The sequence below is a fragment of the Galeopterus variegatus genome, unplaced genomic scaffold, assembly GCF_000696425.1.
Source record: "Galeopterus variegatus unplaced genomic scaffold, G_variegatus-3.0.2 Scaffold209, whole genome shotgun sequence".
NCBI classification, from domain to species: Eukaryota; Metazoa; Chordata; class Mammalia; order Dermoptera; family Cynocephalidae; genus Galeopterus; species Galeopterus variegatus.
The window spans coordinates 569288-585064 of record NW_007726320.1 but is presented as its reverse complement, the minus strand read 5'-3'; the positions used below and the strand labels follow the sequence as shown (position 1 = coordinate 585064).

Sequence of the window (15777 nt, the reverse complement as noted above, 5' to 3'; positions counted from 1 at the left end):
ATCCAGTCAGGCTTCTAGTATTCAAGCCCCGGAACGTAACTTTGAATCCAGATTTAAGGAAAAAAATGAAACCTCAGACTGCCTGATTTGCCAACACTAATAGCAGCCAAAAACTATGGATTTTACAGCGCACTTGGAATCTGAACTTTTATTTAATATAACATCCATACTAAGCTTGAATTTCAAGTACGCTACAGATTAAAAGCATCAAATTACAAAGGGGAGAGGAAGCCTGAATGTTGGAGGCAGCTTGACATGAAAGAGACAGGAAATCAACTATCTGTATGAGCACACAGATTAATAATGAAAGGCTATAATTTTGACTTTGAATTACTAAAGAACAGATTAAACAATAAGCCATTTGAAAAGGCCTGGGAGTATATGGTGCACTTTCATTCAGCAAACCTTTGCCAAACACCTACTTTGTGCTAGTCCTCTGCTGGTTACACTCTGACAAACTTACTTTAGTAAGAAATGGTTTAATGAAAAATATCTGGCATTTTAGTTCTGGAAATTCAATTATGTTTGAATATAAAGAAAAACATATTTCTAGATGCTATCATTTTTAAGTGGCATCCTAAGTATAGAATTTCCTTTCCTAGTTTGTTTATGCCAGCCTTCAAAATATATCTTTAATTAATGCAACTAAAACATACATTAAAGATTATTAAATTAAAATTTCATTTTTAAAAATTTGTCTCTAATTTCTATGTCTTTCTGACTCATCTTGATTTTGAAATCTGAAAGTTTAATAAAGAACTCAATACAGTAAGATTTAGGGGGCTGGCTGGTTAGCTCAGTTGGTTAGAGCTGGGTGTTACAAGATCAAGGTCAAGAGTTCAGATCCCCTTACCAGCCAACTGCCTATCCCCCAATGCTTGCCAAAAAAGATTTAGGGTATCAAAAAGAAGAGCTAAGATAATTTAGAAGCATCACATATCCAAAATTTTTAAATCCAAATAAAAGCCTTTAAAATGTCTGTAACAAATGAAATTACTCTTGGTGGTTCTCTTTAAAACACTGGCCCAGAAACTATACGAGGGTAATTGAAAAAGTCTGTGGAAAAATGGAATTAAAAGATAATACAAATCTTTCTATGAACTTTTTCAAATACCTTTGTGGTAGCGTAGGAGGATGGAAACAAGTAGGGCGGATGGAAACAAGTAGGGCGGAAGGAAAAAGTCATAAAAAGATACATTAGAAGCAAATTATGACTTCAAGAAGTTTATGGACCAAAGAGGTAAGTACATAAAATAATGACCACAATACAAGGTACAGACAAAGAGTTATGGCAGTTTAGAGGTAGGAGAAGTTATTCTATGCTGAGGGAATAAAGAGAAGTTTTACAGAAAAAGGGGAGATGGACAAAAGTACTTCATGGAAGATGCAACACCATCAGAAAAGACACAGGGTTAGGAAACTGACAGAATATATTAAAGAACAAAATATAGTTTACTTTACCTATAACATAAGGAGAGAGAAAAATAATAGTGAAAACTAAGAAAGGTACTTTAGAGTCAAATAGCAGAGGGCTTTGAAGGTGGGGTTAAAGAATTTAGATTTTATTTTATAGGTAACAGGGAGCCATTAAATGTCCTTGAGCATGGAAAGATATGATTAGAAGTATGCTTCAAAAAGGTTCACATACTGCTGGGGTATGGGAAGAGGGAGGCCTGAGAGTAAGTGGCAGTAGAGAGTAGTGGTTAGACAGGAAGCTACCTCAGTAGCCCAAGTGAGAGCTGATAAGTCATGAACTAAGGTAGCAGAGTGGGAATTAGAAAATGGGATGTACAGGAAAGACACTGTAGAAGTAAAATGGACAGCATCCTGACCGAAATGGGGCTCAAATGAGGTATAAAGAAAAGAGTAAAAGTGGAAAAGTGGGGTTGAGGTTTTAAGCCCAGGTAATTGGAAGACTAATGTTATCATTAATGGAAACAGAGCGGGGGGAAAAAAAGCAATGCAAACCTGGAAATAAAAATAAGTTAAATTCTTTCAATTTTGTTTCTCCCACTAATATGGGCAAGCCAAACTTTGCAATTCAGATAAGAAATAAGCAAGTCATGGGCAAGTGGAAGTAAGACTGAAGAGGGAGTTATTTGAAGATTGCCATTGGCTAACTAGAAAACCTAAAGAATACAATAAAGTGTACTGCCTATCTTTTGACTATTTACTGGAGAAAGTTTATGTACCGCTTGAATGCCCATATATTTAACAGAACCACAGACTAGCTCCTAAATGCAAAAACATCTAACTTTAGGATAAGCCAAAAGAAAAGGAAGATGACAAATTTCAGCTCCAAGTATCAAAAGCATTATTTATAAATATGAAGGCGAAAAAAATCTGTTTCAAAAACTCAAAAAATAATTTGGCTGGACTGTAGGAGTCTGCATCTGTGATTTGAAACTGCAGCAGAACAACAACACAGAGTAATGAGTCTTCCAGTTCTCAGAAATTTATGAGTAGCTGAGAGTGATTCTAAGGATCATCTCTAAAAACTTATCCCTCTTCAAATAAAAGCCATTAAACAACTTCCAAAGCACTATATGAATCATCCAGGAGCTTTTTCAGAACTTCAGTAATAGTACGTAAAAAATAGGACAAAACAAACCTCTGACCCTTTCCTCAAAATCCCTTTGGCCTTACCTGGCTGCTGCCTTGCTAAGTAGTTCAGCCCATCTACTTTCAAGACTCTCCAACTGTCCAGTGATTTTTTCTCTATCAGCCAGCTCAGCTGACTGGGCTATTCTGCCTCCTTCTGCTTGAAGCATGTCTACTGTGGCCTTTCGATCATCTAGGAGCCGTTGAAGCAACTATTGTATACGTTTAAAGAAAATGAAAAGTGATAATACATGATCATTTTAAAATCTGAAATAGGAAGAAAAAACAAAAAAAAAGCCCCGCCCTGACAAATCCTAAGCTTAACTGAATAGAACTTTTTATTATCCTTGAGGCAAAAACATGAGATAAGAGCATAGTTCCAACCACCCACATTAGCTTTTCACACACAAGTTTTTTTAACGGAGTAGCAACTGTCATCATGGTACTAAAAGGGAATATCCTTCAAACTAAGAGAAAAGTACACTGAAAAACAGTTAACATGTGAGATAAGGGATGTGTTGATTAGTTTGATTATGGTAATCATTTCACAATGTATACATATGTCAAAATATCACGTGTACAGTATAAATACATACAATTTTTATTAGCCAATTACAATTTAATAAAGTTAGAAAAAATAAAATCTCCTTTGGGATAAATTTTTTAAAAAGAGACAAAAAAAAAAAAAGGGAAAATCCATTGAAATAGAAATTAAACCAACCAAAAGTATAGATAGAACTTTGTACACAACATACATTATTTAGAATATTGCTAACCCTGAAAACACCAAACCTCTTAACATAAAGCTGTGGATGAAACATTAAAATAGAATATACGAACAAGTAAAATTGTTCAGTCTAATGTATGCCACAGTAAACTAGTAGATTAAAGATGAAAATCAATTTCCACCTTTCTTTTCAGGATGACACAAAGTAGGATAGGACTCTACTAAAATTCCTGAATTGCTCCTTAAACTACAAGCAAATGTGTTGTCTGCCATTCCCTAGGGCTGTTCCAGTTCACTGTCCCAACATTCTCCCTACCTTCTGTTCTTGGATCTGTGCTTTCACCACTTTATACTCAGCAGATGGAGGTTTCTGATTGGCTATGAGCTCCTCAGTGTCTGCCAACCAGCTGAGCAACGGCTCCAAGGCATCTTGAAACTTCCCACAATGCAATAAAGCCTCCTGTAGTTGTGCAATTCTTTGTGCAACCTGTATCACAGACATGTAGGCTCATTATGAGAAGGGAGAGAGCAGTTTTTAAATTACTACTGACCTCCTTTTAGGAACTATAGATTGCAACTGCTAAATTTTTATTTGCATTCAGGTTCCAGGGAAACCTTGGATTTAGATGTCTGTTTTCTATGCTTTCTGTTCCCAATACACTTGTTACCCACTTGCCACTCACCTTTTTATTCAGTGTATTCCATCGAGCATTGATCTCTTCCATGTCATGTTCTAAACCCTGCACATCACAGTTTTTTCCTGCACTCTGAATTAATCCCTGGCCAAGTCCATTCACCTGCTGTAATTTCATCTGAAGAGGATCCACTTGTTCTTTCTGGAACATCTAGATAATTACAAGCCAAAAGAAAATTTAATCTAAGGCTGTTAGACCCTCCACACCACACAGTGACTGGTTATTCTTGGGAGATTTATGATTTGATAAAGGAGGACCAGGAATAAAAAGAAAAAACAAGTCATCTGCACAGTAAAGTATCAAGGAAATATGTGATTTCATATTTTAATATATCCTCCTATGGACACATAATTACAGAGAGTTATGACAGTACTTAGGTATTTAAACCAATGACTCATAGGAGTTTTTTGTTTTTTGCTTGTTTTAATTTGTTGATTAATTTTCAATGCAAAAAAATATAGGGAATAAAGAAGCATCAACTTCAAAATATCGTAAAAGTAACTGCAATGTATATAAATCCTAAAAGGGAAGAATGATACCAAATGACTAGTATTTAAGATGAAAAACATCTTGGAGAATAGCCTTAACTGACCACTGATTATAGACGATGCTCTTCTCTGAGTAGGACTAACTCAATTGATCAAAACATATCAACAATGTGAAAAACGCCAACCTCAGCTTAATCCCTCTGTGGCCACTGAACTCCATTCTGTTCCAGGGCCACAGACCACACACAGCCAATAATCCTGAAACGGTATTTTTCTAATTACAAAGGGAAACAGGTCAGTAATGCTGGGAAATGTCCTTAACAACTTCAGACACATTCTCTGAGTAAGATACAGATATATATATAAAATACTAATATTAAGATAATGTATATCTATGTTCACCAGGAATTTTAAAGCTACGTGAACAAGTATAACAAACAATATGCATACTTTTCTCTACTACAATTAGGATCCGTTATGATTTAGACATTTCTAAAAGGAAACAAAAAGAGAAGAGAATGGTACTTCTGCCCCTGAAAGGGTATTAAGGGAAAAAATATTTGTCCCTAAGATAAGATTTCTCTCAATTATCGAAGGATAAAATCAGCCATATTCCACTAGCCTGGACTTATTTCCAATCTATTTTCTTTCATAAAAAGTTCTTTCAGTTTCAGTGAGACAGGTAAGTCAATTAACGCCAGAGGATGACAGAAAATGGAAGAGGACAAAAATAAATGTAGAAGAAAATGATACGTTTGACTAAGACCAATTTTGGTCTATATGAGACCATAGATCACACTAGGATTAGGAATATGATTCTAGAAAGAATGGTTTACGGCTGGATAAGTGACTCACCAGGAGGGAAAGCCCCAGGGAACACTGAAAAAGGAAGGTTACAAGTGCACTTCATTTTATACTATAATTTGATTATACCATATTTTGTTAGGCAACACTACAAGGCGGTTCAGCTAAAATAACTGTTTTTCTAACAACGGGGTTCCCAGAAAAAGCAAGTGCTATAATTCCATTTTGTAACATTAAAGATGTTTTCACTGAAGAAAAAGCAGGCGGGGTGGGGTAGGGCACTCCCAAGTTTAAAGTTGATTTGGTGTAACAAAATGGTGGTGGTGATGGGCAGGCAGGTTTGGAAAGGCAAAGAAGGAAGAAAACCAGGGGCCGGCCCGGTGGCGCACTGGAGAGTGCGCCGCTTGGGAGTGCGGCGGCGCTCCCGCCGAGGGTTCGGATCCCATGTGGAGACCGGTTCCCGCTCACTGGCTGAGCGCAGTGCGGGCGCAACACCGAGGGTTGCAATCCCGTTGCCGGTCCCCGGTACGGGCGCGACACCATGGGTTGCGATCCCATTACCGGTCAGTAAAAAAGACAAAAAGGAAAAAAAAAGAAGGAAGAAAACCAAACGTATGGAGGAAAGATGTGAAGTCCACACTGAAGGACCCCTTTCACCAATAGTGAAATACTGTCTCAAACTATAACTGACATCTAAATTCTTTGTATGCTGTCCAATATGGTAGCCAGCAGTTACAGGTGGCTATTTAAATTTAATTAAAAATTCAGTTCCTCAGTCACACTAGTCACATTTTATGTTGTCATTAGCCACATGTGGCTAGTGCCTACTGTACTGGATCATGGACAGAGAATATCACCATCTTTGCAGAAAGTTTTATTGGACAGTGCTATAAGTGATACAGAAAACTGAAATATTTACATAGCTTAAAAAACCTTTCAGGGCCGGCCCAGTGGCGCACTGGAGAGTGCGCCGCTTGGGAGCGCAGCGGCGCTCCCACCGAGGGTTCGGATCCCATGTGGAGACCGGCTCCCGCTCAGTGGCTGAGCGCGGTGTGGGCGCAACACCAAGGGTTGCGATTCCGTTGCCGGTCCCCGGTACGGGCGCGACACCGAGGGTTGCGATCCCGTTACCGGTCAGTAAAAAAGACAAAAAGGGGAAAAAAAACCTTTCATATGACAGAACTAATTCTTCTTTAATAATTTGAATATACACCTGTGTTTGTCTTTATGGATCACGAAAAAAAATTTTGATTTACTTTGTTTAAAATCATTCTCTATAGAAGCATTAGATATTCCTTCCTTTGTTTCTCACCTCCACCCTATGGATTAAGTTGATGGAGTCAATAAGAATACGAGGATGCTTCAAAAAGTTCATGAAAATATTTGTATTATCTTTCAATTCTATTTTTCCATGAACTTTTTGAATACCCTCATATGTCTCATCATTTTTCAGAAGTTGAAAAATATATGAAAGCACCTCTAGGTAAATATTACCTGATATTTATTTTGAACACAAGCGAACAGAACATTAAATTTGAAAACACTTGCTCCTTTCTCTCAACTCCTAAACAAAGCCGTTTTGTAAAACCAGTGCTTTCAGATACATTAAAATTCCTACTGCTTAGTATTTCACACACTGCTAGTGAAATGGGACTATGCCATGTTATTATCTAAGCAGCACTAGCAGACATTTTCCAGGCACTACACTAGTAAAAATTACTGCAAGACTATAAGATGCAACAGGTACATAAAACAGAAAATTTCCAAAAGAACTTCTTAAGGCACTTTTATCTTTGGTGATATTGCATTCTCCCAGCTTGATCCTGACATCGGCGGGAGCGCCGCCGCGCCTCCCAAGCGGCGCACTATCCAGTGCGCCACCGGGCCGGCCCGCTGACATCCTTTTTTGATCTCCTTTGTTCTCTTTCTCCTTCTCTTCTAGACCTCAAATGTTGACGTCTTTGGGGGTGGGGATGAAAGGAAGCTGTCAATCCTGGGCCCTCTTCTCATTCTATATAATTCCTGGGCAATTCCATCCATTCCATGGGTTTAAATATTAATGATGATAAATGCTATGACTCAATTTATATCTCTCTTCCAAGTTTCGAATCTATACATCTACCTGCTTTCTTAGTATCTCCATACAAATAAACCACAGGTATCTCGAACCTAAGTTTGAAAATGGAATGTTATCTCCCACTTCCCCCTCACTCAAAATCTGTTCTCCCCTAAGTCAACAATTTACTACAGCTCTCATCCACTCAGTAGTACAAGTCAGAACCTAAAAGTCATCCTTGATAACTCCCTCTCCTTCATCCCCAACACAAAAGCCATTATCATGTCTTGTTGATTCTACCTCCAAAATATATCTTGAATGCATCCAATTATCTTTAAATCCATGACATCTCTTCTTGTTCAAAGCATTTGCCACAGTTTGTAACTGTATATTTACTATGTCCTTTTTTGCTTAATGTCTGCCTCCCCAACTATAGTATAAGTTCCACAAGGGCAGGGATCAGGCCAATTCTATTCCCTGCAGGAGCCCAGTGTGTGGCACAGAGTAGGTACTCAATAAATATTCAATGAGTAAATGAATCCTTGTATACACATGGTGTTAGGGAAAACAAACAAACCCATGAAGGTTCTCCTGATCAGCTGAGCATTCAAGCACTGAACTGGGACTGTGGCACTCCTGAATTTTTGCTTAAAAAGACTCCCTTGGCAAATTTCAATTTTACAGAATCCCTATTTTATACAAAAGTTTTTTTTCTTCCTCTTGAACCAGTGGGACTGGGGATAACACTGAGGAAGTCTATAAATGAGTGGAGGAGTAAAATAACCACAGATTGCTCTCAGTCAGTGTTGGATACCACTATAGAAATAGCAAACAAGTTTTGTCATTTCGCTTCTACCAAATTGTGTTATTAGAAATTAGAAAGTTTATATCTATTTTACCCACATGTGCATTAGTTCATGCATTGGTTCATACAAACACAGGATCTAAAGCAGTTCATTCTAAATCACATTCCAGGTATGATCACTTGTTGAGTTCTAAGTGTTCATGTATAAAAATGATAGATTCAGCTGCCTCTAGAAACCCTCTTAAAAATGGAAGAAATGAGGGGCCGGCCCATGGCTCACTTGGGAGAGTGTGGTGCTGATAACACCAAGGCCATGGGTTCAGATCCCTGTACAGGGATGGCCGGTTAGCTCACTTGGGAGAGTGTGGTGCTGATAACACCAAGGCCATGGGTTCAGATCCCTGTACAGGGATGGCCGGTTAGCTCACTTGGGAGAGTGTGGTGCTGATAACACCAAGGCCATGGGTTCAGATCCCTGTACAGGGATGGCCGGTTAGCTCACTTGGGAGAGTGTGGTGCTGATAACACCAAGGCCATGGGTTCAGATCCCTGTACAGGGATGGCCGGTTAGCTCACTTGGGAGAGTGTGGTGCTGATAACACCAAGGCCATGGGTTCAGATCCCTGTACAGGGATGGCCGGTTAGCTCACTTGGGAGAGTGTGGTGCTGACAACACCAAGTCAAGGGTTAAGATCCCCTTACCGGTCATTTATTTATTTACTTATTTATTTTTTAAAAAAGGAAGAAATGAATTTCATACATCTCTCATCTTGGAAAAACTTTTAAAAATATTTCACCAATTTAGCAAATCTGTATACTCACATTAACTCTATAATCATGTGTTTTGCTTCAACAAACATTTTCAAAATAATCTCTTTACATTGTCATTGGTTAACAGTCCTGGCTGGGGCTATGACTTAGATCTTTCCTTTTTTGTACACAGATGTAGGCATCTGCTGCTTCCAGATATTTCATAAAGTAATGACATTTCACTGATGGACAACCTTGCAGCTGGGCTACCATTTCCTTCTCCTATCATTTATACCAGGCAATAGTTCATAAAATGACTACCTCTTGTAGCTGGAAGGATCCTTAGAGATTACCTAGACCCATCTATTCATTTTGCAGATGAGGAAACAGATCCCAGAAACTGATGCTACTGGGATCTCAGTGTCAATCCCAAATTCAATAAAACTCAGAAAACTGAAACAAAATCCATCAATCTGAAAGGTGATGCATCCTAATTTGATGAGACGTTACATTACAAAATAACTAGTGAAGCCTAAGGTAAAACCATCACCACTTAGCTAAGCAGGAGTAGGCAGCTATGGCACACAACCAAAATGATTTTGTTGCTAGTAAGCTGCATGTTTAATTGGTGTTCTAGCCGACTAAGGATGCCCCGAAAGGCTCTGCAATGGGGTGGATGAGAAAACCCATCTTTCATATAGTGTCCATAGATATTCCAGGTAATTGATATTCACTCAGCCACTCATTCAATAGTGAAAGCCTACTATTAAGGCGGCACTGTCTTGGGTCCTGGGGATGGAGTAAAATCAAAACAACCTGCTCTCTTATTTCTCCCTGACTGTATTAGATTAAACCTCTAACTCCTTCGCTCCTTATGGCTGACCAACTGACACCTGGGTAGTTAACTGTAGAAAGTTGCTGCTCTCAAATTCCTTTGACTAGGAGGGCTCAAGGATATGAAGCACGGTTCCCAGCTGTTTCCTAACACATTCTGTTCTCTAAGAATTAAAAATCTCAGAGCTAAGAGAGACCCAGGAGGACATTTAGTCCAATTCTCTTATTTTATAGATTAAGAAACAAGTGGTCTGGGAAAGCAACGTGATATGCTTAAGGCCATAAAAGCTGTTTGACAAGATGACTAAAATACCTATACTTTATTTTTAATAGACATGATTATACCTAGTTCTGGCTTTAAGAAATACATATTTGCATTAAAAAGCTGTTATGGGGCCGGCCCGTGGCTCACTCGGGAGAGTGTGGTGCTGATAACACCAAGACCCCAGGTTCGGATCCCATATAGGGATGGCTGGTTAGCTCACTGGCTGAGCGTGGTGCTGACAACACCAAGTCAAGGGTTAAGATCCCCTTACCGGTCATCTTTTAAAAAAAAAAAAAAAAAAAAGGGCCGGCCCGGTGGCGCACTGGATAGTGCGCCGCTTGGGAAGCGCGGCAGCGCTCCCGCCCGAGGGTTCGGATCCCACATACAGACCGGTTCCCGCTCACTGGCTGAGCGAGGCGTGGGTGCGGCGCCGAGGGTTGCGATCCCGTTGCCGGTCCCCGGTCCGGTATGGGGGCAACACTGAGGGTTGCGATCCGTTGCCGGACACGGAAAAAGACAAAAAAGACAAAAAAAAAAAGCTGCTATGCACACATCTTTATATTGCTTTTACCCAACCTGCTAGTGAATGCTTTCAACTAACGAACATATCTATTTGAAGGGAAAAAGACAAGGCCAGTGATTGAAATCTTATAAGCTTGGAGATTTAAACCTGTTATCTCATTTCATCCTTGCAGAGTTCTGCCACAACATATGAGGAAACTAGAGACTCAGGATATCTAACTACTTTTCCCAGAATGGTTAAGAAGTACCCCAGGTTTCACTCCAAAGCTCACACTCTGGCCTCCACCGAACTGCTGACAACACCAGTCAATGGGCCTGTCTCTCAGGTGGGGGTGGGAGGGCGGGGGGGGGCATAAATAAGTAAGTAAATAAATAAATAGGATAAGCAGTCTCTTGATTTAGGAAAGAACATGTTTGCTTATTTCAAAAACAGAATCACCCTTTCCTGCTAGTAATCTTCTAAAAGGTAAACTAACAACTGTTTATATCCCTGTTTTCCTTGGTCTTAGCTTATCAAGACCAATAAAAAAAGAAACATGAATTATAAAGTTTTTCACCGGACAAAATTAAGATGCTTTCCCCACAAACTCAATAGAAAGACCAGAAACTTTAAGCCCAGAGGGCCCAATTTCTCATAACCAGAACAGAGAAAGTGCAAATCTCACTTTACTCTCTAGATTCTTCCCAGTATCAAAATGAGCAACAATTACCTCATTTGAATCTAATCCACCAGTTACAGCCAGAAGTTCTTTCCCATGTAGCACTGTGTTGGTCACCTCTTTTATTCCAAATGCTGTGGAATCAAGGTCCTCCTTGATCCACATTCCAGCGGGGGAAGACTCCTCTAGAACAGGAGTTCCTTCTTCTGAGATAGGCACTGAATCAGTGTGGGCAGTATCTCCCAGGAAGGATATAGTGGGGAAAACTTCCTCCAGAGCTGGCACTGCAGCAACTGGGTCCACAGGCTCCTCTGGGGTGGGCATTGCAGCTGCTGGGGAGGCAGGCTCCTGTGGGGTGAGCACTGCAGCAGCTGGGGCAGCAGGTTCCTCTGAGGTGGGCACCGTAGCAGTTGGCGTGGCAGACTCCTGTGGGGCAGGCACTGCAGCAGCTGGGGAGGCAGGCTCCTTTGGGGTGGGCACCGTGGCAGCTGGGGTGGAAGAGCCCTCTGAGACAGACATTCTAATAGCTGGATTATCAGGTTCCTCTGGAGAATACACTGCAGCAGCTGGGGTGTCATTCTCCTCTGTGATGGGCACTGCAGCAGCTGGAACAGTCCCCTCTGGAGAGGACCCTGCAACAGCTGGTACATCCTCTTTAGTGACAGCCGCTGCAACAGGTGGAGCAGTTCCTTCTGGAGAGGACACTGAAGCAACTGGAGCAGTTCCCTGAGGAACGAACACTGCAACAGCTGGGGCAGCAGCCCCCTCTGGGGCTGATACTGGAGCAGCTGTGACATCCTTCTCTAAGATGACTACTGAAGCAGCTTTGACATGCACCTCTATGATAGTCACTGAAGCAACTGAGCTGTCCTCCTCTGGGAGGGGCACCACAGAAGCAGCTACAGCAGTTCCCTCTGAGGCAGGCACTGCAGCAGCTGGGACATCCTCCTCTGGGGCAGGTGCTGCAGCAGCTGAGGCATCCTCCTCTGGGGCAGGCACTGCAGCAACTGAGGCATTGTCCTCTGGGGTGGACACTGCAGCATCAAGGGCATCTTCTACACTGGGCACTACAGCAGTTGGGGCAGGCCTCTGTAGGATGGGTATCCTTTCCTCTAAAACTGGTTCAGCATTACTATCCTTGGTAACTTGTTTCTCTAGAAAGATACTTAGGAATGAATTTGAATCTTTCACTTCTGTCTCTCCTCCTTCTGATGATGCTACATTCAGCTTAGGCTTCATATCATTCACAGTTTCCACTCTGTCTCTACTATGTCTCAGTTCTCCAACCAGCAGGTGCAGACTCAGAATCCCTGACTCTGGGGACGTCCTCTGGAGATCCTGAAAGACCTGCTCTGGGAAGTCTCTATGAAAATGTGCTGGGGCTTGATACTCCAAAAGCGTGGCTTGATAATCCAGCTCTTTTGCCTTACCATCCTCATCACAAACTTTCTCCATGGACAATTCACAATTCATACTTCCTAAGGATGTCAAACTGTTATTTTCTTGATTAACAGCTCCCTTCTCACTTTCCAAATGAGTCTCATCTGTTAGTAAATCTGAATCATATGATAATACTACTTCAGGTCCTGTGGTAACATCTGCTCGTTCATAGTTAAAAGCAAAACTGAAGGGGAGTCTCTCAATACACTCCTCAACATTCCCCTCAGTTTGACTGCAGTCTACCTGGGACAAATTGCCATTTTCTTTGGCCAGCTCAGAAGCAATAACACCTGATAAGTTTTCTTCACGAGAAGCCCTGTGAACAGAGTTTGGCAATCCTCCTTGGTCCAGCTTTCCCAGTGACTCCAGATCCACTGGGTGTCCAGACTTAAATTCTCCTGCAGTCTTGGAGCTAAAAGGCACTTTTTCATACTCCTCCTTGCCGAAAGTGGGAGTGTCCCTCATGATATCAGAGTGGGCAATAAATTCCATAGCATTAGGCACCTGAGAAGAATCCAGGGCATTAAAATTTTCACAATCCAATCCAGTATCATAGTCCTTTACTTTTACATTTAAAAGACCTATATGCTGTTCCTTTTCTAAGGCAGCCCCTGGAAAACAACTAATTACAAGTGAATTTCCTGCATCCTGGGATGGGGCTGGCCTTTCAGAAGAGGCTTGATTCTGCAGCTCAACTAGAGGAGTTACTTCTTCACACAAACACTCCTTTTCAAGTTCAAGAAACATCTGCACCGAATCTGTGTCCGACAGCTGTTCTGCATCAACAGAACCAACAGTACATTCCAAATCTGAAACAAAACCCACTAGCCCCTGAGCAGTTCTGTTTTTCACCTCATCTATAGTAACCTCACCTGTAAGAACAATACTGCAATCCAGAGGTATATCCTTAGGAACAGAAGCCAACTGGTCCCTAGCTCTGTGTAGGTCATCAGAGCAACAAATCTGACCAAGAGCTAGGTGGTCAAAAGTCCCCAAGACAGTATCTAAACAGTCGGCTCCATCCTCCACCACTGCTACTCTATTTGCTTGTTGTCTTTCCTCAAAAATATCTGTCAGGCTGTTCTTCTCATCTGCCATTAGAAAAGTCTTTCCTCTCTGCAACAATTTCTCTTCCTCCCACTCCTCCGCAGCCTCCATCATAATCCATCGCTCATCCTCCTCAAACTTTAGCTCAGACTCTGTTTTCTCTCTCAGAGTAGGGGTTATGAGAAGATGCAATTCTGGATCCAACAGTTCTTCACTCAGACAAGGGGAGAGAGGTGGTATTTCCACAGTACAGGCTGTGTCCCGAAGGGGGTGCTGCTCCTCGCTGAAGCCTCCCTTAGCTGAACTTCTCATGGCCCTGGGCCAGGTTGCACTTGAGAATCTGTGTTCCTGCCTTACGTCTGTGTTACCATTTGCTGTTGCAGCTTCAGATTCTAAAGGATGGAATTCATGGGGAGAGCTCTCACTGTGCTGCTGAAATCTGAAGTCCTGGCAGTCTCCACTTAAGTTTTTCACATCCTGCACTTCTGGAATACCTATGGATTTGGACACATGTTCCAGAGTTACTGACTCTGACTGAGGTTCCCTGTGGTCCAAATTACCAGAACTTTCTGTTAATGCACAACTGGATTCCTTCTTCTCTTGCAAGGAAGGATTTGAAGCACCAGCTTCTGAAACCTCACTAAGAGAAGCTTCCATCCTTTCTGCAAATTCTGGGAAGTTGGGTGGCATGAAAGACTTCCATGATCTTCTGTTAACATTGTCTTTGCGTTCTGCATTTGGCCGCCTTCTGGGTGGCACAGGTGCTGACTTCTGCACATCACTGCTTAGCTTTAGTGCATCAAATATTATTCTCTCGTCCAGCTTTTTGCCTTCTGGGGCTCTAGATTCAAAAACATTAGATGCCGCTCCTAAAGTACCATTACTGGATATAGTACTTCCTTCCATCTTTTCCATGGTGCTTTTTGAAGTCTGGTTAAGCTTCGACCCCTGGTCAATTTGTTCATTTATCCTCATTGTATCATATATAGACCGCTGTGGAACATAACAATCCTCTATATAGCCATCTTCTTCCTCTCCTTTCCCCAGGCAGGTGGGGTTCCGCCTTAAGCAGTCTGGTCTGCTGAGTGGCTTACCCATACTTTTTCAATTAAGACGAACCATCAATCTTTCAAAAGTTTTTTTCACAGGTTCCCCCCAAAAACATTCTACGTAAGTTATAAATCCTTTTACATGTTCAAACCCCAAACCACCAATTGCATCTGCCCTCCAGAAAGTCCTGTAAGTCCCACTGTGAAACCATTCTGGAAGAAGCGCTAAGACAAACGGCTTTTCCCTCACAGGCTAGCAGCCTCATAGTTGCAGACAGATAAATGGTATAATTTAATCAATAAACAAAATAATTCCTAGTATGGCTTCTGGTTTTATTTTTTTAAAAGAGCACTGCTCTTTCGAGTTCAGTCAGCAAAAATCATCTGATATTAACAAGTCGTATTCAATATCTAGTTCCACTCACTTCTCACTGAAGCAGTTGGAAGCAGCGAGTTTACACCGATGGTGTCCTTTAACAACAATGGCACCAGCCTCTCTAGTCTTCAAGTATGGCCCAAGCTCCTAAGAATTCCTTTCATTTTATCCTCAGTTCCAGCCCTTGAGAGTCCAGCTGGTCTGAATTAGCCATTCGCCCTCCCTAGTTGGGGTGTTTGCATTTGAACTGGGCTGGTCGGCGGATATTCCTGAAACTTTAAACACAGGAAGTCCTTCATTCGGGGCCAGCTTGGAGCTTCCTGTCTCCAAAACATCATGGCATTGTTGTGGCTCCCAGGCCAACCCTACGCCGTGGCAGCAAAACAAGGAGAGTGGAGCCCCGCGCCGGGCCTTTCGGAAGGTGTGCAGGCTGCAGCAGTGGCCGAGGGTCTGTCGGAGGGGCTAGCTCAGCAAGGCCCGCTCCCCCGCGCCATGCCGCGCGCCCCGAGGGCCAGGGTCGCCTCACCGGAGGCTGGCAGGTGGCTCCCGGCCGCGTCGGCCTCAGGTCCCGCGCTCAGGAAGTTAGTTCGCCCCTCCGGCAGCTGAGTCCCGTGTGCTGTGGGCGCCGCCTCCCCCGCCGCCGCCAGTCCCCGGCCCGC

The 15777-nt window shown here is 42.0% G+C and overlaps 1 protein-coding gene across 2 annotated transcripts in view; it reads right to left on the bottom strand.

The window, feature by feature from the left end:
• MACF1 (microtubule-actin crosslinking factor 1) overlaps positions 1 to 15777 on the bottom strand; it is a 352523-nt gene that overhangs the window by 51720 nt on the left and 285026 nt on the right. For both annotated transcript variants that reach the window (XM_008565851.1, XM_008565852.1), the window contains exons 53-55: positions 4012 to 4173; positions 3645 to 3815; positions 2647 to 2813 (exon numbers count right to left, since the gene is read on the bottom strand). In XM_008565851.1, the coding sequence (XP_008564073.1) occupies positions 2647 to 2813; positions 3645 to 3815; positions 4012 to 4173 (500 nt within the window). The remainder of the gene's footprint in view (positions 1 to 2646; positions 2814 to 3644; positions 3816 to 4011; positions 4174 to 15777) is intronic.